This window comes from Haemorhous mexicanus, chromosome 8, assembly GCF_027477595.1.
Source record: "Haemorhous mexicanus isolate bHaeMex1 chromosome 8, bHaeMex1.pri, whole genome shotgun sequence".
Lineage (NCBI taxonomy): Eukaryota > Metazoa > Chordata > Aves > Passeriformes > Fringillidae > Haemorhous > Haemorhous mexicanus.
Genome location: NC_082348.1, coordinates 11,512,359 through 11,539,472, shown reverse-complemented (window position 1 = coordinate 11,539,472; position 27,114 = coordinate 11,512,359). Strand labels below are relative to the sequence as shown.

General features: G+C 39.9%; 1 protein-coding gene across 6 annotated transcripts in view; it reads right to left on the bottom strand.

Annotated features, from left to right (window-relative positions):
* The window catches only part of CLASP1 (cytoplasmic linker associated protein 1), a 169,878-nt gene that overhangs the window by 26,148 nt on the left and 116,616 nt on the right, over window positions 1–27,114 (bottom strand). For 4 of the 6 annotated variants that reach the window (XM_059852741.1, XM_059852742.1, XM_059852746.1 and 1 more), the window contains 8 exons: window positions 25,751–25,774; window positions 24,593–24,837; window positions 20,956–21,019; window positions 19,226–19,389; window positions 18,274–18,352; window positions 17,852–17,995; window positions 5,763–5,906; window positions 4,414–4,520 (listed from right to left, as the gene is read on the bottom strand). In XM_059852741.1, coding sequence (XP_059708724.1) covers window positions 4,414–4,520; window positions 5,763–5,906; window positions 17,852–17,995; window positions 18,274–18,352; window positions 19,226–19,389; window positions 20,956–21,019; window positions 24,593–24,837; window positions 25,751–25,774 — 971 coding nt within the window. The remainder of the gene's footprint in view (window positions 1–4,413; window positions 4,521–5,762; window positions 5,907–17,851; window positions 17,996–18,273; window positions 18,353–19,225; window positions 19,390–20,955; window positions 21,020–24,592; window positions 24,838–25,750; window positions 25,775–27,114) is intronic. The other 2 variants (XM_059852744.1, XM_059852745.1) reach the window with 1 other exon arrangement.

Here is a 27,114-nt window from a genome sequence, read left to right as displayed (position 1 = left end):
AGCTTAAGATCTGCGTATGTTTCACCAGATTCAAACTGAACCCAAATATGCAGCAAATGAAAAGTCAGTCTGGAGTGTAAATGTATTATGGGGACCTGGCCCATGTCTCAGCAGACAAAGCTGGAAAGACTGGGTGAAACCAGCCTCTGAGTTGACTCAGATTGCTCCTTAAACTTTCACAGGCCCCTTTAAGTTATTGTATGACCCTCTGCCTTTGGGTCAGGACATCCATTCCTGTTGTCCAATTTGTCCAACCTCTGCTTTTGTCCTTTTCCTATTACGGTACACGGATTTTCAAAATCACCTCCCAAATGAGAATAGATGCTGCAGCTGGTGGAGTATTCACAATACTACTTTGTTTCTATTACATTTCAGCACGTTGTCTTGGATAGTTGTATTTGTACATATGCAAGTGAAAGATACTTTCACGTGAGAAGTGACAAACAAGTCAAGAATTGCTCCAGTGCAAACAGCAGCAAAGCTAGTTTAAAAATTCCTCTGAAGAGCAGTGTCAAGAATTTCACTCATTAACCAGCAATCAAATCCCACAGCTATTGCATGCCAGTATTATCAAGGAAATACTCCAGACTTCCAGACCGCTTAGCAGAAGTTTCACAGCTCAGGCCTCACCTACCTGAACTCAGGCCACCAAACAATGCAGGCTTGTTCTTATTGTATAAAGTGAGTGGCTTATTTTAATTCTGTTTCCATGTCTTTGTTTGCTCAACTTAATACTGAAAGTGTCAATCAAATTTTGTTTTTAATAGTATTTTTTTATTATCAGTGAAATAGCAAATATATAAACTTACACAGCCAGATAAAATTGTAGCCTTTTATTCTGATGCATTTCCTCTAAAGATCTTTGAAAGAGTAAATTGTTTTCTTTAATTTTGGGTGATTTTTGTTTATTTGTTTTTAATAATCAAAACTAAGCACAGGCTTCTGGACTACTAATAATGGCAGAAACTCATTCCAAATGTATTCATTCAATTACTCCTGCAAAATTCTAATATGTGAAGCTTCCAACCTGAATGTAAAATTTAAGTTTGCAGAGTCAATTTACCATTCAGGACAGTATTCTAACACCAAAGGACTTCACAGTGTTTGCCATTTTGTACTACAACATCATTTATTAAATCTCAGAAGATTTCTCTGTCATACACAAAACAAAACCATTTATCTGTACTTTGCCTAGGAAACATTCTTCTCTTTCAGTCTGAAGTCTGGTGGTTTTTTCCTATTATTTTCAGACTCCCCAAAAGCCCTTCCCTGTTTTCTTTTTCAGAACGCACATCTCTCTTCCATAACTCCTCTCACCAAAAACTAAAACTGTTAAGGAAAAAAAAAAAAAGCAGATACATATGCAGAAATAACTCGCAGATGTAGTGGATATGTTACAGTGACCATGAAGCAGAACTGGAAGGAATAAATGAAAGCAGGAGAAAGGACTCTGTCCAAGACCCTGAAAGGATGCAACCCTCCTGAAGACTTTAGGGGATTCTTAAGCAGATGTTATCATCTGGATAGCCAAATCAGCTGTTTGCAGAGTCCACTTCAACCAAAACATTCAAAATCTATCCATGGAGCCCATACATGTACACAAAAATACAGAAACACACAACTCCCAAAAGATCAGTCACCTGGAATACACAGATAATACAGTAAATCTGTATCAAGGAAACCTTGCTGACTAATGTTGAGGGTATTGCCCACAAACCATCAGTAATATGGGAGAGCAGCTATGCTTAGCAGCATTTTCATATTTTTACAGGACCCAATCATCCTTTCTACACATATCCCAGCTCCAAAGACATGTATGCCTTTGCATTTGACTCCAATCTGTGAACCAAGAAAAAAAATACAAGGAAAGTATGATCTTCAAAACCAGAGCTGGCATTAAGAACTGGAGATAATCCTTCCACTGACTACACTCAGGCTGCCTGTACAAGACATGGGCAGGGACAAGGTAAGCAGGGCCTGCACACAGAGCACCCCAGGAGGCAATGGGAATACACAACCTGACTACAAACCTTGGAAACAGGCCCCACGAAAATGTAAGGCCAAGCCTACTTCTGGAGAAGAGCTACACAGAGAAACTGGGAATCTTTATCCTTTTACACTGCTATCAGAGGGACCTGGGCATGCTTATATTCCCAGTTTGTAGAGAGAAAAGTGACATTTCACAGCAAGGCTGAAGAGCAAATGACAAGCATTTGAAATGGAAACATGACACTGAAACACCTATACCAAAGAATGCAATACTGCAGCATACCCTACTTACCACAATCTGTCAGCACATCTTTCAAAGCCTCTTCCCTGAAAGGACAACCAGAGCTAAATGCTCCCTTTAAGCCAGGACCATGCCCAAACTGTGCTACACAAGACATTTTCAAGAAGGATGCAGCCCAGCAGAGCTTCAGAAGCTACTGCCCCTGGTTTGCAGTTCTTGCCACTGCCTTTTCTACAAATGGCAAACATCTGCAGATACTGTTACAGCTGAGAGGGCACTCACCACAAAAACATACAGCCTCTCCCTTCCAAATATTTTAAAGGGCTTTCATAGCAGCTTCCACCTTCACCTATCACTGAAGAGTAACTTTTAAACATCACTCTTGAATAACTAAATCTAGCAAGGAAGCAGGACACACTTCTCAAAAAGACACCTAAATTTTTGATTAAACACCTCCAAGAACTCCATATAAAATGGAAGGAATGATTGTTTTCTAAAGGAAATTCCTGGCCAACTGCATCCATGGCAGAATGCTTTGGAATTATATGCCCTCTCAAACTAGTCCTTGAGAACAAATCACATGTAGAAAAAACCCTTCCGTTTCTAAATCCAAAATGCTAGAAAGCAACAGCAACAATGTACACTGGACGCTTTAATCAATACTTTGATATTTGCCTCCTGAGATCAAGAGGTGAGAAGAATGCAAAGACAAATAGAAAAGAGTGAGTGAAGTGGCAATAAACAATTGTGGCAAAACCCAAAAGGCATGGTAAAAGGTTGTGGAATTACAAAATAAGTGCCACATGCCAACATGGCCAACAAAACCACAACGCAACCACAGGGAGACACAGTCAGTAATTTCCCATGACAGAAATCAGCAGGGCAACAATGCTCAAGCTAGTCAAAAGGAAGCAACATAGCTGGAACTGTTCCCCTGAAACTCTACCACTTAATTTCTTAATGAAACCTTTGTGGAAAAAACTCATAATAGGCAACTTGGCTTTGGCTTGCAAACTCTTGGTTTAGTTTTGAATTACAGCAGATTTAGAAGTCACAAAGATGTATTTAGATACCCAAAATTTTCTCAGAAAACACCAATGATTCCTATGCTGCTGGTACTAGTATAATTATTCATTAAATGCTAAAGGCCTGTACTTTTCCTGACACACTGGAACTCACATGTCTAAGCATCCTTTCAGAGAGAGTTTTGTAAGTAACATGGGTAGATCAACAGATTTCAATGTAAAGTGCTACACTGCACTATGAATTGCAGTCCCCACCCAACATGGTTCTTCATGCTTCTTCCACAGCCTGTCATGGCGAGGGCAGGCACACAAAGGATGCAGAATTTAAGCTTTTCCAGCATGACCCAGAGCTTGTCAAGATAACAGCTTGCTGCTTTCCTCCAATATTTCTATAGTCCCAGAACATACTGTCTACAATGCCATCTCCCCTGCTCTAAGTTTTAATGCTGCAAAACATCCACATTCCCAGCAGCCAAGAGCCCATGTTGGCTGAATACAAGATTTTGGAGTGGATCAATATATTCTAGGGTAGCACCTGCAGCTTCAGCAAAACACCTGGTTGCAATAGACCTGCTGCTCAAAAGACCAGGCCACTGCTCTGCTGGTGAGGAGCCAGGTGACCAATCTGGGAGGTACTCAGCACTGAAACAGTCACCACCTCTGCTTGTCCTGCATCCTCACAAAGAATAAGAGGGGAACAGCAGACACAGCACTTCTCTCAGCAGCACAAGCCCTGTAATATAGTCAGAAGAATTACTGATTACAGGTCCACACCTAAAAAATGGCACAATCTGAAACTCCTGTTCTGAAAGTCATCACAGACTTTGTGACATATGCAATCCCAACAAGACCTTATTTCTAATGCTGCCAATTAATATTACCTTCACTATCCACAAATGTAATTCTGAAGAAGATCACAAAAGAAAACTAATATGATAAGAAAAGTTATTGAGATTACACAGAGAGCATGAGGACTGGAACACTAAAGTCAATCACCAGCCACATATTATCATGTTCAAACACTGCTTCTTTGCAGAAATCTACTGTAAACTTATTGTCTTGTTTTTGCTTTCAAAGTGAGTCACATTCTGCAAACACACACTTGGTGTTGAAATCCTTCAGTATTTTGCAAGGGGTTTAATTAGCCTGCCACATTACCTTGGAGACAGTCCACCATGGGAACAGTTGGTAGGTGAAGTTAAGGGGCTGGTCCTGCTGCTGGAGTGCCGGGAAGGAGTCCGACCAAGGGTATTGCTGGGGGAGCCCTGACACAGAAGCAGGAAGACAGGGATTAGCAACGTGTTGCAATGCACAGGCAGGAGTACAGAAACAGGTCCAAACAGTGCCTCTGTTTGCTTTAGACAAGCCTAGTGCAGTTTTGATTATGCCTCTTGACCTAAAAATCTGCAGCCATGGTTCATGCAGTCATTAATATGCTCCTGAAAATATGACTCTGAGGATAAAGAAAGTGTGTGTGCACTTCTCTACAACCACAGTATTTGCAATTTAAATACACAACATGTATGGCCTGCAAATATAGCCAGAGAAATGGTCAATCAATCCAGCTTCTCGAACAAGATTTGCAAGGCTCCAAAATATGCTCATCATTACCCTGACAATTTAGTATTCTAATTACACAGCTTTTTTCCACATTGTCTAAAACATTCTGATTATGCTCGTTAGGAGCATAAGTAAGCAGTCTAACTTAGCATTTTTCCACTGGCCTGCACAATCTTTTATACCACAGAAAAATGAGTAGAAATTGCTCTCCATTCTGACACTTTTCACATTGAGTCAAAAGTATTAGAGAATCCAGACCATTTGCCTGGAAGCCTAAAGCTGCAGTTCTAGCTTACACTAAATTCTATTTAGCCCTGTGGAAGTGCAAAGATAGGAGGGTTCAAATTCCAGCAAGTTCACAAGATTTCCACATTAAAAAGACAAAAAATTCCCTTATCCTTGCTGCTCTGGGAAAGGAAAGAAATTTCCTATTTAAATCTACTAACATATTCCTTCAGTGAAATAAAAATATGTAAGAGCTTCATATAAAAGCAAAACATAAGGTAATAGGCATAGAGTGAGGTGACCTTGTAGGTCATATTAAAGATCCTGCAAGCTCCTTAATAGAGAGTATAACAGTTATTAAACTGATCTCAATAATAGTCATAAGCCCTGAAAATCTGTGGTATCAGGATCTGTTTTAGCCAAAAAGTCATTACTGGCAGGACTTTCAAAAGCACCACCAACTTGAAAGCACAAACTCCACCAAATTTAATGCACTTCTCAGTAATTTTTAAATCTCTTCTGGTTAGGACTATATTAAATTTTAAAATAACTGAGTTTTTTATTTTAATGGTCCCTATTAAAAGCAAAATCAAACAAAAGGCTCTGTTGCCATATTGCTTCAAGACAACAGTTAAGATAATTCAAACTGAACATCTGCAACAGCTTATCAATGAGCTGCTGTCTTTGGGGCTCTGCTGTTTGCAAGGACAAGGGCCTCTCACCACACTGGTGTTACTGGAGTTCTTGAGGTGGTTGTGCAGGAGCTTGGTAGCACCATCCTGGAATGTTTTTGGCAAGGCACCAAGTAACATGGTAAACTCAGGAGTGTTCAATTCAAAGAGAGAAATCAGGACTATTTGTGCTGCCTGAAAAGAAGAAGAAAAAAGAGACCATCAGTTTTTGTTCTTTGAAAAGAGCATGCATTCTCTTGGTAGTGATCCTTACAGTAAGTGACGTGTGTTTAATTCAAAAAGAAGACTCCCCTACCAGACAAATCTTTGAAATGTTCTTTGTGATATATCATAATGAATTACTAACAGCAATAGTTAGCTTTAGTTCTTAAAAATTAAATATATTTCTGTATTTATATTGTTATTTTCCCAGATATGAAGTGTACAGCTATTCACAGCCTAGTGAGAAACTCTTACCATTGTCCTGTCCAGCACATATTTCAATTGAACAAGTTACTGCAAAGATTTACTAAAAACACATAAAACTAGAAGTTCAAACAAGTATGAAGACTCTAGGAATGCAATTTGTCATTCCTGTGCTTTTTATTTTATGTGTGAATGGGATGAGCTCTCTTCCCACCCAACCTCTTCTCTTCCTAGGGATCCCAAGTTTGGTCATCAAACAGATTATCCACCTCTCCTTTTAAGTCTTGACCACTCAGGCTTTTTCAGCAATAAAAGACTCCATCTGAAGTGGAAGACTTATGAGGATGGTGACAACCACCATTCTCTCGACCATGGACCAGCTAGACTCCACCACATTTCCTAAATTTAGTAAGTGAAACTGAGGTACCACTGAAACAATTGAGAATTCCATCATTAATTTTGCTGGACACGGTTTGCTTTATGTGCCTCAGAGAAATCCTGCCAGAACAGGATCTCCCCATGTCCATTAGCAAACACAGTGCTCTGCAGATCCTGAACTAAGACAATGGAATCAAATGGGAATGGAAGCAGAATAAATCACAGTGAGCAGACCTGAAAAAGTAATTAACATCACATGTTCCTAACTAGACTTCCCCAGCAGCATCCAAACTGTGTGGATGCACCAGTTCTGTGGGCTTTTTCCCTGACTTTACCTTGAAGAAACAAACATCAATAAAAATGAAGCTATGACGAAGGAACTCTGATAGTCTGCAACAGCACCTTCTCCAAGGGGGGTGTAGCCATTGACACATCAACTTCCAGAATACGTATCTGGACACAAAGCAGTGGCTTGAGCTCACGGACTTAAGTGGCAAAGCTACACATGCTCTTATTTTGGAAAAGCATACACATATGCTTAGGAAGAGAAGACACTTGGGTTTGACCCTTTCAGGGACTTTCTAAAATCTCCAAAATATGAAAAATAACTTTGAAAAGGGTACAAATGTAATTCACTGCTGTGGGGTAAATGTACATTCATCGTTCTCAACACTTTAAAGAAGGATTTTTTAGTAAGTTATGTGCTCACAAAGTTGCCATAATTAATTGGATCTGCAATTCCCTGTGGAGTGGAATTCTTCACAGATGATGAACTTGGGTACACAAGCACCCTTCACAGTGGAAGGGAATCACAATACCCCATTGTTTCAGTGTGCAAACTGCAATTCAAGCTATACTGTTTCTTCTGCCATCAGCAGCAACCAGCACAGCTTTGTATATAAAAACATTTTCCATCCATGAAAGTTTGGTATCATCCTTTTCATATGGCCAACAAAGGAACCAAGGCCCACAACACTCAACAGGCTTCCAAGGACTGCAGCAAACAACAGGTCTTCAGATTTCATACCAGATGGATCATGATGCCTCTCCTGCCAAAACTCTTACTGACTTGAACAGAAACACAGTATGTCATTATTCACTCCATTCTATAGATCTAAGGATGAAAGAAGTGGGGAGACAGTTTTCCCCTTGGCTTTCTCAACTCCATTGTCTACCCTCCTCTGACCTGAAGTTTTGGACAACTCTGCCAGGATGCCTGCCTGGTATCCAACAAGGAAGTGTATTTCTGTCCATTTTGATCCAAGAACTTTTAAGCTTTCACCAGCACAGTATTTTCTGTAATAAAAATATTACTGCACACAAGAGATCTCAGAACAAGGAACAGCAAGTTGAACTGAATGCAAAGTGACAAGTCATGCCAACGCACATTCCCGCTGGTGAACGGCATGCGTATCCTCGATAGTTAGGAGTGAACATGCAGATCCTCTGTGTCAGAACAAGCAGATCTCACATTCATTGAGATAAAATAAAAACCAACAAAACCAAAAAACCCCAAACCAAAAAAAAAACCCAAACCAAACCCCTTGATCAACAAGGTTCACAGACTGAGATTGCTTAGAGATTAAAATATCTGGAGTTATCAACTGATAAATCAGGAGCTGCCCAACAGAGATGTTTGAGAAGCATCTCAGAGATCTGAGAGGAACCTTCAGCAAAGCTCCACCACAAACACTAATAGCACAGACACTGTCCTACAGGAGTAGCTGAGAGAAGTTTCAGGTCTCAGAGGTCACTACAGTTTTGTTCCACTTTTGCTTTTTGGTTTTAATAACAACATAACTATGTCTGCCCTCCCTCTTTGTACAAAATACAGCTTGTCTTTAGGAGTGTCTGCCAGAATTCTGTATACCCAGTGCTCTTCAGCAGCTTTCCTGTCACCTGTAAATAGTCACTGGGCTTTGAATGACGTGCTTAACCGTAGCTCCCAATGCTCACAATCTTCTGTGGCCTCAAAGAAAACAGACCTATAGTTTATGCTTTTTGAAATAAAGCCAAGGACTACTACATCCTGAGAGTGGTGCTCCAGTAAAGGTCTCAAAGACAACACTGGAGTAACATGAGTAAAACCCTGTCTGTGTTCTTTCTAAATTGTCCTCAGACATCCAACAGCACTTCCAGGTTCATTTCAGGCAAAAGTCATTATTTGAAAGTGTGCCCATAATTTCCTAATTAATATTTAATAAACAAAGGTCTTAGTCCCTACCACTGTACCAACATTGCTACTTACTGGCCTCAAAAGCTGGAAGATCCATGCTAGCTTGAAATCACATTTGTAACATGCTTCAAGTTGCACTCCTGAAATGCTTCTAACACAGGTAATTTTATTTCAGTAATGAAGAGCATCAGGAGCAGCATTTCCACATCTGTTGTAATAGTTAGATCTGGACACACTTGATAATCCTCTAAGTTTCACTTATCTAGCATATTTTTACCAAATCAAAGGATCTTCTACAGATAATGTTTTTAAGAATTTTAAATCTGTGGATTTTCAGCTTGTGACAAACCAGAAACATTTCCATAATCTCTGAATTTCTGGACGTCTTGCTTCATTAGATTACTGACAGGCTAGATAAATATAACAAGCAATAAAAAAAACTTATTTCTGTACACAATATACAAACATTCTCCATGCAGCACTCATGCTTGATGATATATAGTCTGAAGAAAGTCATATCTGAATTTTCCCTTGCCTTTGTGTCCCTGTACCATTAGTACAGAACACTAATCCATCTCCTTCAGTGACATAGAATGTAGACCTTATAGATTATCTAATCTTAATGAAGCCATTCTCTGCTGGCTTCAGCTGGAGAAACTTCAGTCACTTCAGAGCCTAAGCTAGAGAGGGGGTCTGGCTCAGTGTCAGGTTCTTGAATAATCTGTAAAGGATTGCTTATGTCACTTTTATTATTTTCCTTATCACAATGCAGTGAGAGATCAGGTTCCACAAGGCAGTAGCAGCTCCCAAAGTTTCACACTCAGGTCACTGCAATTCCTGCAGTCCAACAGTGTCAACTGCTAAAGGGACACAAATGTTTCAGCAATATCTGTTTGTTTTTTTTTTTACCTAAATGGTGGATGATAGTCAGATTCATCAAAATCTCTAACTTTTTCAACTTGGCTGAATTACAATAAAATGTTGTAGAAATCTTTTGGGCTTATTAAGCAAGATCAAGGCTAAGTGAAAAAATCCATTAATTTTAGAAAGGAAATGTGGTCAGTGACCTAGAAGTTAACAGAAGTGCCTTATGACTGCTGCTGCTGCTCCAGTGGACCAAGCAGAACAAGCAGATAGTTGCCTGAGCTACATGAGGGCAGTTTCCAAGTTACTCAAACATCTGTTGGTGATGGGCTCCCAACACTGGCAGCCCCATAAAAGAAGGGGACTTTGTACCCTGATCTTTATGAGGAACTACAACAATAGAGTTAACAGAAAAACACATCAAAGCCAAAAATTACTTCAGACAACACACACTTTTTTCAGGCTCCCAGTCCAGGTTTCTTTACACAGCTAGACAGTTGAGTTGAGACTGCAAACACAATTAGTGTGATTAGTGCACAAGGCTTTCAGTCTACCTGTTTACATTTCTCTTCCAAGTTTCCTTCACCAGGCCCTGAGGAGGCTGTAGTTGTCCTAGCTGGCAAATCCTCACCCACCCAACTATGCATCGTCTGGGTTTGACAAACAGGAAAGTTGGTATTATTCAAAGAAAACATCGATTTCAACTCAATCACCTAAATAATACACATGGTAACTTTTTGCAGAAGAATTTTGATCAATTTCTTGCTTCACTTCAAGTAACGGAAACTAATAGAAAAAGCATTATTTGATGTCATCAAAAGAGCATTCCTTTTGGCAGAGGGCAGCTGAAATAAATTCAAAATTAAATTCGGCCACAGCTCTTAGGCTTACAGATCATCCCCTAGTTCTTCTGCAAGGCATTGCTTTGGCAGCCTCCTGGTGGCCTCCACAACCACTTGAAAACCTCTGCTGAGGTGCAGAGCCTAGGCAGTGCTGAACTGGGATGGCACTTGCATCTGGCCAGCCAGCAACGGGGGAATTGCATCTCCCTGCACCTGCCCTCACAGATATCTCTAAGTTCAGAGGAAGCTATGGTTAAAAACTTGCAAACTCCTGTCTCCAGTCTGGACATCAGTCTGATGGACCACCACTGCCTATAAATGCTTTTATCATGTGATCAGTCTGGGGAAGAGCCTCACTAACATCTACTCATCACTTTTGAGAAACACAATTATATTCTGAATGCATCACACACAATTGTATTCTGAATGCATAAACATCCAGTCTAAGAAATATGTGGTTTTTAATAACTTAAGGCACAATGGAGCAGAGAAGCTCTCCCTCATGTCACTTTGATTTATACTAAACTGCAGATCAAATAGAGATCCACTGAGATCAAGGGGTAGCACTTGCACATTAGGCAGCTTGCATTAGCACACACTGGCACATGGCTGCAATTCTCCAATAAGCAGCTGTTGTTAAGTGAGTTATTCACATCTATTGAGAGTTTGCAAGCTCTAAACAAGTGTTATTTCAGTGAACTTTCCAGCAGACAATTAAGTATTTGCTGGCACCGAACTAACAAACTATCTACCAAACCTTCTGCTTGATCCCTTTTCAGGCCTAGAATCAGATGAGCAAGGACATCCACATCACAGACATGGCAATGTGAAGCACTAAATGGTTTTAGCAGTTTATACATAACCCAAGCACGTTAGCTTGAGTACAAGTTTTCAAACACACAGTTTTCCCAAAATACTTCTATTAGTACATGCTGTTCATACCCACATCCTGAAAAGCAAGAATTTATTTAACAGATTAAATACATGAACAGATTAAATCCATGTTGTTATTCTGTTTTACTCAGTACATACTTTATACATCACAAAAGGCTTTTACAAGTCAGAGATAGTTGCATGACAAGTGTCAAAGGCATCTCAGAAAAGTGACAGCAAAACAGATACAGCACCAAACCACCACATGTTTGGATTACTATTCTACAGCAGATTATGACTCATCAATGCTGTTGTTTTGTGACCTGGGCACAGAAAAGACCATGGCAAATATTTTCATTATTTCTTGAGAACCAGACATGACCCCAGAAATCAAGTTTGATGAAGGCTACTCTGACTTACTTTGCTCATTATAAAATGGCAACAAAAAACAGGTTTCAGGACTAGAAACACAGGTTACCTTTCATTAACAACTGAGAAACTTTACTTAAAAACCTGGCACGATAGAAGTCTGAATTCTCAGGCAAAAGTTCCCACATATAAACTAAGAAAGAAGAAGAGCTACTGAAGTCGTATGGTTTGCAATGAAAGCATGCACTTCAATCTGCATGGATTTTTGAAATGGTAGAGGAAGCACAGCAGAATTACCTGTCACACTGCAAACAGCTCTGCAATGCAGCATGTAAACATCATCTCTAGACTTGATTTTCAAAATAGAAACTTCTCCTATACCTGTGTAGGTGTATGAGTGCTTATACAAATGGCAAATACATACAAACATATTGTTCACAGATACATAAGTGTGACTATGCAAATTCTGGGAAGCCATTTCTTCTCTTGTATTGCCACGCACTAGCTCTTCTAGCAAAGAGAGTAAGTGCAGAGTATGTGTATTTAAACTGCTTTCAGTTTAAGGAAATCAACCCTGGCACCATGCTCCCAACAAGCACATCCCCATTTTCAGGCCACTAACATTGGGTGAAAGCCATTTTCCTTACACTGCATACACTAAAAACATCTGGGCTCTCATAGCTCTGCAGCATCAAATTCAAAACAAACAGAAAATGAGGGATACTATTTTGGAAACACAGCTAGGACACAGAGAGCCTTTTTGTTCTAATAGCTTTTAAGCAAGTAAACACTACAGTCCACCAGGTCCATTACACTATTTTTCCTAACACTGACTATGTTTTAAATGCCTGATAGAAATTCCTCTGGGCATTTACACTGAGTTTGACATTTTTTGGAATATTCTTTGGCTAAAAGGCTGACCTCAGCAATATGAATATAGTCCTATTTAAGATTTCATAAGCCTGAAATGAAATCCTAATGCCTGAGGGTGCTCTGGTAACTTGGCTCATCATGGAGTCCATGAGATGCACAAGTCTGGTGTAGGACTACTGCAAGAGTGCTAGAGAAACCTCTGACCCAGAAAGGCAAGGGCCTGTGGCTGGAGAGTACTAAAATAATTTGCCATTCAAAAGTATTTCTGCAAATGTCCTCTTTGCCACTGCTACTATAACAATACAGACCAACGTGTTCATTGTGTTCATTGAGTGCTCACTGCTCAACACCAGTACAAATAAGCAATGCCATTTCAGCTCACTAAGAGGCTCTGAGAGTGCTCTTACATATCTGTCTCAGAGCAGCTGAAATCAGACCAATCCTAGATGGATGATTAAAACTTCCAAGAGATTCAAGAGTTCTCATGGCATCACCATGCAAAGGAGCCTAATTTCCTTCCCTTAAAAATGTTTGCTTTCCTGTCACTGGTCCTCCTACAGAGATCACAGAAATATTTTATTTAAAGTTTCTCAATCTAGGCTTCACTGATAGGTTTTGCTAACCAAAGTGACAATATCAATATTTCTGAAGAAATGACCTTGAGGATTACTAGTTACAGCAGTAAATACATCTTCACTGACTGCTTCAGCTTATGAAGTGTCTCTTGGCCTGCAGTTTTCTCTCTGAAATCTTCCTCATCTTCTTTATAATTCAGAAACTCTTCCGCAATCAATTTTAGTGAAAAAATCTGATCCCAAACTCATTTTTTTAGTGTATCCCTTGACTTCACCTGCAAACCAGTGGTAGCAATCCAAGGAGGGCCTTCCTCAAGGTACTCTCAGGAGGGCTTCATCTTCATGAAAATTAGAGCAACACAAGCACCCTCCTGGGCTTTTTGATTCAGTGCAATGAATTTGGATTTTCTTACCAAAACCCATCCAACTGCCTGTATTCAAGGACAGCTTGCAGTGACAAGTGGGACAGTTGAAACAAAAAGTTTTCCCAGTTACATAAGTAGAAGGCAGAACGTGATGTACAGGTGACACAAGGCCGCCCATAACATCTAAAAATGCCTTGAGGCTTGTAAAATAAAACCACCATAGGAATGTTTCCTCAACAGAGAAGCCAGTCAGGATATTTGGAGCAAAGGAAAAAATTTCTTCTGCCCTGAGATTAGTAGTCCAAATACTGATCAAGCAATACAGATCTGGCTATTTATTAATAAGACCACAGCTGGGCTAATTAACAAGATGGTAAGAATTGTCACTGGCCCTCCACTTCAGGAGGCCTCATTCCCCTTCAGCCTGTACAAAGTCCTTCTAAACACTAAGATCCTGTGTGCCCTCACAGCTGATTCCACACCCACAAATTCTGGGCACTCATGTTAAATAAAAGTTTCCATTCAGACAAGCCTTGGACACGAGGTTTCTGTAGGCTTTGGCCAAAGTCAAATGAGAAGCTTTATTGTAATTTCCATTCTCAAACTGATGGCTCTTTTCCAGGATCAAAGTATTTTCCCACACAGAGCCCATGCCTGTCATCCAAATTCAATCAGCACTTTACCAACGTAAGGATTGCACAACCACTTTGCTGGCAATATCACTACTGGAATGGTGAAGTTCCTGACTTACAATGTCCTCACAGACCAGTCATCACAGTACTGGCATTGCCATTGCTACTGTTCTCTGTGGTAATTAACTGCCTTCTGTAAAATTATTTCATCAAATCTTAAACAATTTCCAGAGGAAAATCAGAACTAACACCCTGCTGCAGAAGGAAACAAATCAGTGCAGAGGAAAGCCAAGTATCTCACAGAAGGTTAGATGCCACTGCAGTCGAAATTACAGCTCAGTTATCTGAAATCCTGATCTGTGCCCTGCCCACTGATAAGCCCTGCTTGAGGAAAAAGCCACGAGGTGGCTGCATGTGCAGCAATCACCAGCAGGTGCTCTCCTCGCAGCCCATCCAGGCCTCCACATGGCACTGCAGGACCTGCTCTGTGGCTGCTGTTCAGCATGGAAGGCAAATGTCTTCACCTTTCTTCCAGCACTGCTTGCAGGAAGTGAACCTTAAGCTGAATGCAGGGTAAACACCCACGAGTACTAACAATCTTTAAAACAAGACAAATATTTACCCATAACACACTGCAGATCTCCTTTTTTTAAACCTAAAGCTTGACAATAATTTAAAGTGCACATAGCTCATGGCTACTATCAGCAGTTTAAATGGTTTCTGCCCTGAGAGTGAATCACAACATTTTGTCAATGCACACTTTAGTATCAATTGCATGTTCCTCATAGTACATCAAGTTCTCCTCGTGATAGCAGACCTTATGTTTTAACTACAGATGCCATTTCATACAGGACCATAAACTGCTTTATGAACAAACAGCATTTCTTTTGACTTTTTCTTATCTCACTAAGTACAAAACATGAGCTGTAGTTCAAGTTGTGTCTGATTGGTTGTGTGCTCATTAAGTGTGTTCAAGTGTTGTCACAAGAAAACACAAAGTTATTAGTAAAGCTGTAATATTCAGTTTGAAAAGGTTTTTGGGCTAAACTACATTTTTTGTTCTGTTTTTCCCCATTGCCTTAACACTATGTGGCTGGGACCTCCATGATCATCACACATAGCAAGTAGTAGTAATGGACAGACTATCACTAACAAAAGGATAATCTCAGTATAGACTGAAAATATAATCAGTTCTGTTCTTGAACAGATGCCCTGATTGCTTGTACAGGATCAGATCTGCATGACTAACTGCCAGGTGCACACAGCAGCCACATGCCTTCCTCACTGACAGACATCACCAGTGTGAGGAAGTTTGCTTTATCTGCCTCTGCTCACAGGTAAACCCCAGGCAGAACAGCATGGCCACCACACACAGGTATTACTGGCTTTATGGTAAATTCAGCAACTCAGACTTGGGTGAAGAGGATATTGGCTGTGGGACTCCATTTCTTGGGGGAAAGAGTCCCTGCCTCCAGGAGCAGCTGAGCAGCAGCATCACTGCTCCACCAAGTCAGCCACAGCCACACCTGGAAACTGGACTGCACCACCCAGGAGCTCTCCATACCACAAATGTTGTGCACTCCTATCATTGAAGGAGCTGAGTTCATTGCACTGATACTCTTGAGACCAGATTGTATTGAAAAACTATTTTTACACTTTTTACAGACCTCTTGTGGAACTTCAATCACCTGAAAACAAAACTGATTCTCTTCCTTCTCCCCAGTAATCTCCACTGCTGTCACCATTTTCAGGTTGTCACAGTATTTACAGGGCATGGTCTGCTTTGCATTTAGAAAATCACAGATCTTGAAGGCCACCATAATACCTTCCACAAGGGCAGAATCTTCTGATGCTTAAATGAATCTTATTGATACTAAAATGGTACTAGTACTACTTCCCCCCCGCCAGTTATATTGCCAGAAAAAAAGATGACAATATTTAATTGTGTTCTTCAGAACATTTCACCCGCCTAGATTGGCTCTTGATAATCCAATTCACTATTGCATAATAAATTTATAAGTCTGTTAACTACAGCCCTGACAGAGATAATGGCCAATGATTGCTTATAAATCCTTAGCTGCACTGTTTCTTCTAAAGCCTCTGGTTTGTACTATGTTCTTAATAAAATCATAGTACAGCAATGGTATGATGGAATAAAGATCACCTGTGCATTTGTTTTTAGTAGCCTAAATTAGCTCAACTGTGTAATGATTTATTTGGAAACTACTGGCAGCAAAGGCAAATCCAAGTCATGCGCAGGTTTAATAAAAAGAATTTTGATTCAGTAATCTCTTGCCAGCCCCCAGGCAGCTGCCCAAGTACTACTCAGGTAGAGTTTGCTGGAAGTTTTGCCAGAACTGTGCAAGCCACTGGAACAGACAAAAGGATGGACACCACACAGGGAGTACCTGCCCCCCACAGCCCACAGGGAACAGCAAACATCCAATTTCCCAGCTGCAGCAGGTACCCTCTGCTTCCCTTTGCACGCAGCAATGATGACCCCTAATGGTGGAATGTTTCTCCTGCTGGGCAATATGAAGAGATTTTGCTTTTCAATGCAGATTTCTACCTAAAGTAATTACAACTTCCCCTCACAGCCCAGCGGCCAAATAAACTGCTTGAGATTCACCTGAATTGTAACACAGAAGCAGCTGCTTTGCCAGATCAATTCTTTCTGACTTTGGACATGGAAACATTAAAATGCAAATCCATATTCCAGATTGAAGTCTAGAATTTAAAGTACCCTTTTTTCCTGAGGGAGACAAGTTTCATTTACAGTACTGTGAATAATCCCTACAGGAAGTCTTCAGAAAAAAGAATGCTCCTTTTTCCCCCAGAACCAATCATCTGTATGTGAGCAAGCAAACAGCACACACCCAAACAGCTTCTTTGAGCCTTCCTTCAGCTGCTGGATAATGCAGCACACATGCGTGTGGCAGCACATTTGATACCCAGCAATCTTTTCATCAGAATCAAACAAAAGTAATTTTATTATTTCCAAAGTTATAAAATTGCATGTTATTCTAGTATTAAGTCAACATTTTATGTGCATATAATGTAAAGTTCTCATACATTTTTTACATTCTGGAATTATTAAAATTTGGCCGGGATTTTTAAATCCAAGTTCATCTCAAATCCTTTAACTCCTACTGGAAATAGAAAGTAATTTTAAATTGTGTTACAGATGCCAGCTACATAAAACTAAATCTTACTTTTCTCTTGGGAGAGATGAGTATCACTAGCTGTCCCATTTTAGCTTGCCTGACACTTGCATCAAGAGCAACATAATGAACAAGGTAACTACCACCCAGGCCTGACCTAATTGTGTCAGTTTTTTCCAGGTAGAAATAAACACACAGCACTTAAAAGAGAAGGGTTGAGAGCCCCTGGCAGCTTACTGATTTGTTTACTTTCTTTTAACAACATTATAACACTGAAGTTGTGCTAGCTTTCAGTCAACAAAGCCTTCACCTAAACAAAATACAAACCTAAAGATATTTCCAGAATGCTCAAGAAAAAGCACATTTTCAAACCATGATCTCTTTTTGTATGGCAATAGTAGTTAAAGTAAAAAATATATGAAGACATGCTTCAGAATTGTCTGTGGGCTGAACTGACAGTTTGTTTGGGCAGTGAGGTATGTAAAATCAAGGCTTTTTTGAGTCTGATCACTGAACTTGTCATTACCTTTATGACAGGTTTGTTTGGTGTTTTTCTCCTTCCTGAAGAGCAATAATTACTACAATTACTTCATCGTCCTGGCTTACCTTTCTCACATCTGAGCTCTTTGGTTCTGTAGTCCAAGTTATAATTCTAGATACAGCAAGTCTTGTCTCACTGGAACTCACAAAGTCTGTTGGATCCATCTGTCTTGCCAGGGACTCAATATACTTCAGGATAGCAACTTTGACCTGAGAAATGCAAAGGGATTTGTGAAGCTCAGGAGTTGGCAAAGATATATTTTTTCCATAGGAACAGATCCCACTACAGATTGACAAGACAAGACTTAGATCACATTGTGGGGAGGAAGTATTCCTGGGACATGTCTCCAAGTTGCCAATATAGTTGCTATATCAAGCCCATATTACAATAATGACCTTCTCATGAGTTCTGTGCTTTATGGCATGCCTGACATGACAAGCTAAGACAAGCACATTGATGCTTTAGTGAAATGGCTTTTGATACTGACCTTCAGGTTTGGTGTCTGGGTCTGATCTACAATAAACCTCATCAAAATGTTAAATTGCTGATCAAATGGAAAAGAATCCCTGTCCAAAGGAAACAAAAGCAGAAATGTAATGCAACATAAATGAAATTAACTCAATACCTCAAAGCTTACATTGCAGATTTCAACACACTATTCTTGGTAACTTTACCATCAATAAGAAAAACTCTAAGCTTAAGGATTAGCTAGTTATTGACACAATAGTGGAGAAAACTGCTAGATCAGCATCTTTGCACACTGTTACTCTGCTGTCTGTACACTTCTGTTGGCATGCCTGTCCATTTCATTTCAGACTCTGCTTTGTTCCCTTATCTCTAGAAGCAGCTTGGTTTATCTTGTCCTTAGGGTTCATACCTGGTTTTGATCTCTCTCCTCTTTTTTTCCCTATTTTCTCCTAGATTATGACTACTTTTTCTTTTCTTTTTAATTATCCTATTTTTAGAATGAGCTCAACTTTACTGTAATAGTGTCCTGTGCTGGACATCCTGTGCAAAGGACATGGAGTACACAATTGGTGTGAGCACTGCAGTAGCATTCAAGGTCTATTCCTGACCTGTTATTTGTGTTTGAACAACATGAAAGAGGTGCTGAACTTTGTGGTAAAGCACCATTCATATTCTGAATACTGCATTTTTTGGGTACCTGACAATCAAAAAAACCTGATATCTGAGCATACACCCCACAAAACCCTAAAATTAATCCATTATATATTTTGAAATTTATGCTTTAAAGTTATTTACTTAGAAAAGAGGCTTTTTAATTCAACACTTGAAACACTGTGACAACTTTTTTCTCCTTTATTCTGATATTCATCAAGATTGAGCCCTCAAAATACACAGCACTGCTGGATTTCTAAAATCACACCTTCCTGTAATCCCCCAAAACCTCAGCAATATTTGCCATCTGAGTACTCTACCTGGTGACATCCAGAGCTTTTTGAACTTTTGCCTGCACCGACCCCAACAAATCTGCTCCCATTTTCTTTAGCAGCTGGGTCAGGAGAACAAAAAGCCAATCCTGCAAGTCGTCTTTATGAATGATGATGAAATCAACCAGGGTTTCCAGAAACATGCTGAAGACCTATAAACAAAACAAGTGTCAGAAAAAGAAATACAGTTCTTAAAATAAAAATATTCAAAGGGAAAGGGGGTTTACAGCCTGAGTTTCAGGATGATTTTGTTATTAGAGTTTCATGAATGAATGATTTTAGTGACTACATTGCTCTGGAAAAAAAATCAGACAAGACATGTCTAAAATGTGTTGTATTAAAATACCACATGGAACGAATGAAGGAAGGAAGGAAGGAAGGGGTAGAAAACACTTACTCTCTGTTGTGAATTCCACGGCAAAGCAGGCCATGCAACAAAACAAACCACTCGTTAGCACACAGAGTGATCAAGGATGCAGTTTTTCAACACGTAAAAGACACATTCATTGAAAGTTTACATTTTCTTAAAACACAATCTCTTATTATATACCTTGGATCAGATTCAGTCTCATCAGTTAAGAAAGTAACATGTGTTTATATACAGTTATATGAACAAAGCTACATGTGTTTAACACCATAACTAATGAGTTTGTATCAGTAATTTTACAGAAGCAGTGAAGATGACAGATCACTGCTGCCACAAAGGACATACTTGAGCCCAGTGTGCAATAAACTCCCACCTTACTCAGAAATTTGCAAACAAATAATTACACCTTAGCCCTTTCTACTACGCAAACCTTGGGGAACAAAAGCATTAGAACTTACAGGTAGGTACTACAAGCTTGGTGAGACCTGTGGGACAGCTGGCCCACAGTATAATTAAGGCAAAAAATGCACATTTTGAGCAGGACCTGTGACAGGCTACTCTGCCTGCCCATGGAATTTCCACCCAACAATAATTTATTAAAACTGGTTTACCAAGAGGTCTTGAAGTACAAAGATTTATACAACTTATTCTTTCTCAAGCTGCATTTAACCCAACTGCTGATGTTTTTACACAGTCATACTGGTTTTCCTCAACTAGCAAAATTCAGAAAAGGGCATGAAATTCCCTTTTCCTTTGTCCTTTAGCTCCTCCTTAGTCCATAGAAATCCACTAGTCTTGAACATGCCTATGGGCCCTGCCTCCGCATTCTGTGGCCCACTTCTTAAGAAATGTCTATAAATTCATGCCACAGCCTTTAACTTCAAAGGTCAGTGTTTTAAGGAAGGCAAAGTAGCTGCATTGAGGACCCTGATTATGAGGATCAGAATAGTGTCTTGGTGAGACACCTGCTCCCAGGTGTACACAACACACAAACCCCAGTGGCTGCGATGTGGCTCACAACCCCTCCAGGACCACTCTTCCCTGTGTATCACCAGAAATACACCCTAGAGAAGTGCAAATCAAACTGAACTCCTGGCTCCAGGAGGTGACCTCTGAAAGGCATTAGGCTGCTCCTCAGGCAGCATGGAGTAACCTGTTCCTAGCAACATAAAAGAGACACATCTGAGACACATCCCCTCCTCGTAAAAGAAATGCAAACCAAGGAGATTTTTAAATGCCAGTTTTCCCCAGCAGATGGCAGGGGTAGAAATACAAACCACTCATCTTGGAACAGTGCCAAATGTGCACACACAGTAATGTAGGAGAGAAAGCCAAGGCTTTGTGATCTTACCTTGCTGTGAGGGTCAGCAAACATGCGAGTAAATATTTCACACAGCCTTTTTAACTCGACTCGGCTAAAAGACATAAATAAAACACAACATTAATGCCAACGTTTTAGTTGCAGCAAAGAAAATAAAAAGCAGCTAATAAATGTTAACAGCTGAAAGATCTAACCTTCTTTATTTAAATGTTACTTCTGAAAACTTTGTATATCTAGGCAAAGCCTTTACTGGCGCTTCAGTTTAACTGCTGGGATCACCAGTCTTACATTAAGAATCTAATAAACACTTATTTTTTAAAAATCTTAAACCAGACAATTTTATTTTCTGCTGTTTTTATTTTCTTTTATATTCTGGATTACAGAAGACAACTTGAAATGTGCACGTTTGCGAGACACTTAGTTTCTGTCTGGGTCAAGGTTGCTGAATCACTGAATCAGGCATTTTTTTCACTTTAAACATAGGGTTTTCAAGTCTCTTTTGTGTCAAGGATTTCAAATTTTCAAGTAAAATCAGAACTTTCTGGTTATATACTAATCACATCTTTTGGTTTAAATTCCCAGTTGCTTCAGTAGTATCAGTCTAGAATCACGTATTATTAACAGATCAGAATTGACCCCAAAGTCTGAGAGCAAGCAGGCACATTCAGGAGCCAAACATATAGAAATGGAAGGGGCATTAACAAATGACCAGCTATTAAATCAGAAGATAATTACATCAAGGAACAATCTAACTTCCTATTCATAAGAGATTATTAGCTGCTCAGTAGTGCTCTTTGTACAGCAGGGGGAAAAAAGAATGATACATGAGATACTGAGTTGGAGTCAAATGCAGAACTCTTTGGTGCCAAAGCTCTTATCTGCGATGTATTGAGAAGTCTTAGCTTTCCTGCAAAGCAAACTGGCAAAAAATACAGAAGCTCTTCTTGTTTATGGTGCAAACAAATCCAGAGCAAGGCAGTTAGGTTACATTTCCTGCATACTACGGATGCGAATAGACATTTTTCACGATTACAATTAAACCAGAGCAACTAGTGAAACGAACACTGACTACTCAGAGAAGAGTTATTCAAAATTTTGACTACAGGGAATGTATTTCCAGACCAACATTAATTCTACAAACCACCAACTTTTCTCTTTCTAAAAATAATCTTCGAACAGGCCAGAATAAGGCCGTAGTCTACAGATGCTTTATGTTAGATTGTTTCTAAGTAACACAGGACTTTTTTTTCCCCAATAAATCTATGCATGAAAGGCTGATTAAATTTTAAAAGGGCACAAAACCAATGAGTTTAAGAGTCTGGTAGGGAGGGAAAAGTCTTTGCAACAACATCACAGTAAGCTGTCAGCTTAATTCAGGGTGAGGCTGCACAGGCTCAAAATGACTACAGCACTCTCCTGACATCATGTGGATTGCAGGTCTCTGAATGAACCCCTGTTTATTACTCTAATGAATTTTCTTTCTGGACAAAGGTTATATAAAGTCAGCAAGTATATGTGTGTCTGTTTCTAAAAGCTCACAGACCCAAGGTGACAATGCAAGTACTAAACTGTAACAGACAGTGGAAGAACATCTCCTTAAGGGACTAGTTTGCCTTGTTTTGTTTAGGAGGCCTTATGGGGAGCCCTTAAAAAAGTAGGCCACATGAAGCTGTAAGAAACAAAGAGGATGGGTAAGTGCCATTCCACTTGGCATGCACATCTCTGGATATGCAAATCCCAGCTAACACAGGATCAGCCATCTTTCAGTTCACAATACTAAAGAAAACCCAGCCACATCACTGCCTCTTATTAACGTGTTTCACCACAACAGAAGGCATCAGGTTTAATTACAAGACAGACTTGCCCCTTGGACTAATGACCTTGATGATGTTCTCAAGATGCCGTGGGAACAAGCAGGATGATAAAATCTAATCATTAGAACAGGCACCAGATCAACTCTGAACCAAGGAGGAAGCAGATCAAAAGAAAACCAAAATGAAATACAGAGAACTGAACACAGTATCAAATTTAAGAAGTAACTGCACAGAGGTGTAGTTTCTGGGACAGATTTAAAAATTTTTCAGGATCAAAGCTAAGACAACTTGCTAGCTTGAGGGACTGGTGACAGCACAGTTCAAACACTACAACCAGCAGGGTTGAAATCAAGAGTTTAATTCCACCAGTATTTCTGTTAAGATCTACTGACCTGGATAAACAGCCCATCACCAAAACTTGTCAGCGCTTCCTCCCTTGCAACTATTCCCAGCAGCACTCCAAACCTGGCTTATAATCCTCACACACTTTTGTGGCAAAATCAAAATCTTACCCAACTTTTTCATACAAGTAATGAGGTGCCACAGTTTTTCCAGACAGTTTGTTAAAGAGAAAGAAAAAAGACAGCATATATTGTGGAAGTACCTTTTAAGAGACTCAGAAATAGACCACATCAAAAAGCATCTGTGATCTAGAGACTAACTACCCATTTTAAAAACCTGTAGCACTTCTCATTTAAGGCCTGGATCACATCGTGTGAAGTGTTAGAATATTTTTATAATGGCAAGAAACCAACTTTTTCAGGCCTGCCCTCAGTACACTTTTATTCGGACTGTTCACATGAACCATCAAATTCTTTTCAGCCAGTGTGAAGCCCTTTGAAAATAGAAACAATTGCACAAACCCAAGTAGGAAGGCTCTAAACAACCACTTCTAAACTTGGTTATAATTTAAGTACATATGATTCATAACAGAAAAATAAAATTGTCACAACTATTTGTGAATGTTACCTTCAAAGGAGCCAAGAGATAAACAGCTTATTTCAAACACTTTCCCCACAAACTAAGGGTGAAATGTCTATGGCCTGAGGGCCAGTAGTTAATGTGACCTGTGGCCATAAGGAGTTTCCAAATAACTACTGGATAATTCTGAGACCTACTGGGTAATTCTAAAACCCCTTTAAAGGCGTGATGTGCCAAAGGTGTTTGAAGGGGTTATGTGGTTCTCAGCAAGGGAAAAAGGTCTCCCTCTCCTACCATATGCAGTTTCAGAGTTGGTACACATACTTCACAGCCCTAAGAAACTTCCCTCTACATTACACACTACACCATTTATAAGACACAAGTTTCTGATATAAAATTTTTCAAGAGTTACAAACAGGATCTATAATTACACCTAACACAGCCTTCATAAAGAGTCAAAGTACAGCCAGCACCAGCACTGTCTGATCTCAGGTTTGAAACACACACCCCAAGTAATTTTAGAGTGAGTGCAATGTTTGCTTCACCAACTAAATTGCCATGGGAAAAAATATTGAAGGTTCAAACAGACCAATGTAAAAATAGCACCACCCTTTGAGTATGTTTACAACAGCACCACTGTGGGAAATCTCACTGTGCTACAACAAGCACCTACCACTGGAGGTCTTCATGAGATGGATGAAGGCTAAGAGAAGACAGCATGCTTACCTGAGCACTATCTACACTACTGCCACCAATATACTGATGACACAGCAGAAACCTTTCCAAAAGTTAACTGCAATCCCACATTGTGGAGACAAAGCCTTCACAGCCATGGAAGACACTACCTGTCTCCATAAGGCAGGTACATAATACTGCCTTCTGGCTGTAGCCATCCCTAATGAATTACTGACACCAGAAAACTATGAAGTCACCTCAGTGTCCGTTGGCTCTTCAGTAAATTCTGAAGACCTATGAGCCCCTCTTTCCTTTCAGACCAGTTGGAGCTGGCGCAGTGGTTGAGGACCTCGGCCACATCTTCAGTCTGGCGCAGGTAGTGCGGAATGCCCCCGTTCCTGGAGCCGTAGGAGCGCTCCGAGCACGCGCTGGAAGCGTCGCTGTTGGCATCGTCATCGGAGTACATCCCATAGGGCTCATACCTCCTTCTCACTGGCTTTTTCTGGAAAAGGGGAAACTCAGACTTAGCAAGTTATATATAGTTACATCGATGCCAAAAGCAAAAGAGTCTATTTGCAATCATTTAAAAGGAGATTAGTGCTACTGCTATAGTGACTGAAGTGTTTTAAAGATGTCACCATGCATTGCCTGCTTACCTCTCACAGCAGTGCAAGACAGAGCCTACTGATTTCAATGAGACTGAGTTACTCAGGGGAAGAGAGCTTGCCTTCCCCAGCATGAAAATGATGTATTTATGCCCAGTAGAATTAAGTTACTGGTAATGAAATTAAATACAATAAATATTCTATTGGCAATAATGGTCAGTTCCATTGTTACAGATACTATGACAATACAACCTCTTTAAAAGAAAATAAAAATAAGGAAAAATAGCTGAAAGAATCTGTGCTGGCATGCCCAGTCACTTTGATATCAATACTGAAGTGACTCTAGAAATGCACTGGATATGGAAGATGGCAATTTCTCTGTTAGTCTGGGCTATGATTCTTTCCAGAGGCTGCTAAGGGAGTTGAGTACTCAAATCCCACTCATTTCCATTGCATGGCATTAGAGGACCTAATTCCATTAGGTACATCTTTGTCTGCCTTGATCCTTATAGAAAGAATAGTAGCATAACTGGCAGCAAAAAAACCTCTTAAATAAACCTTAAAATAATGGGGTTGACAAGATAATGTTTAAAAAAAAAAAAGTCATCTATATTCTCAAGTGTTTGCTACAGAATTCCTTCCAGTGTCCAGTCCTGCAGGTCTTGGACTTGTGAAGCCAGCAGAGTTTTGCTTCCACTAGGACTGGAGGACTGAAGCATAGAAATTAACTCACGTGCAGTACCATGGGCGTTAGCAACAGGGTGGGGAGAGTTGGAAAGTAGAAATAAAAAGTCAAGAAAGCACTAGTACCTTGCTCCTGGAGTCTCCTAACAGCTGTAGGCAGGAAAATATTGAAGGGTGGGAAAAAGCATAGAGAATTATGTCAGAAGCTTATGTAGGGTTTGTTTTTGCAACAAAAACGTATAGCAAATGTGTCTTAGCAAATTAAAAAAAATACAGTTTTTGCAAAATAAAAGTGGGTATAATAATGCCTGACTTTATCTCCTAACTGTTGCACTACTCATACTGGCTACAATTTCCCTTAGAGATCTTGGAAGTGAGAATATCTGTTAAAAACTTTTTTAGGAGCAGATCTATATTCAGCACCTCTTTTCTTACTTTTAAGAAATCTACAATGAAAAATACCAGAGATTTTGGTAGTGATTTCTCTTTCCCCATATATTACTAGCAGCATTTCATTTTAGAGTCTTGCAAAGAAATTCTGATGTGAGGAAGTCGCTATCTACAGTACAGCACACTTAATAAACTTCACTTGCCAAGTTCTCTTTCAACCCACAGTTCTTACACCACACTGTTTTGAAGATTAGCTTCTTTTAAGACCCCCTGGTTGGCACCACTGGCTTAAAGGCCTTACTTTGCTGCTAAGTTTCCATCACCCTTTGAGCTCTCCTGACAGACCCGAGCACTGATTTCCAGTATTGACACTGTGGGTTTAGGCCAAATCCAGCTCAAACAGAAGTAGTGGATCCAACTGCAATTGTACACAGGGAGTAGAGGTCACAGAATGACCCACCATGTTTTGTTTCAATTGAGGATTTGGCTGAAGCCATCTTTGGAGAAGTTCTTTTCATTTCTTACTACATGGAAAAGACAACTCTCTGAAAACAAGGTTACTGGGTGAAAGCTGGCATCACAACACTCTCTCAAAAGGAGCCTGCACAGGCTTTGTAAGTTGCCTGTTGTCAGAAGGCAATGAAGAGAAAACTGGGGTGGTGGGAAAGAAATGATCAACAAGATTGTGTTGCATCTCCTGAAGCTGTATAAATTTAGACTGATCAACCAAGTCAGCAGCACCAGCTAGTCTCCAGCTAGACTTGAGTATTTCCCTTTTAAGTGTTCAACCCTTTAAAATTTTAACATTTCAGTTTAATGTTACTTAACATCAAAGCTGGAAAATTTAAAAGAGCACTCTAAGTCTTGCTGAAGATTAAGTCACACCCAAAGAAATCTCAAGGCTCAACAGTCAATTGAAATACTGTGACACTCTCCTCCCTTAGGAAACCTGTATTCAGCAGCTGCTCACATGCAGGGATAAAGGCTGATTTCATTTACATAGGCAAACCATTGTCTGTAATTATGTCCTGAACTACTCTGGTAGCAAATTTGAGGTGCTGAGAGCAGAAATGGGCTCACAAGCTGTTACATTTGGTTAT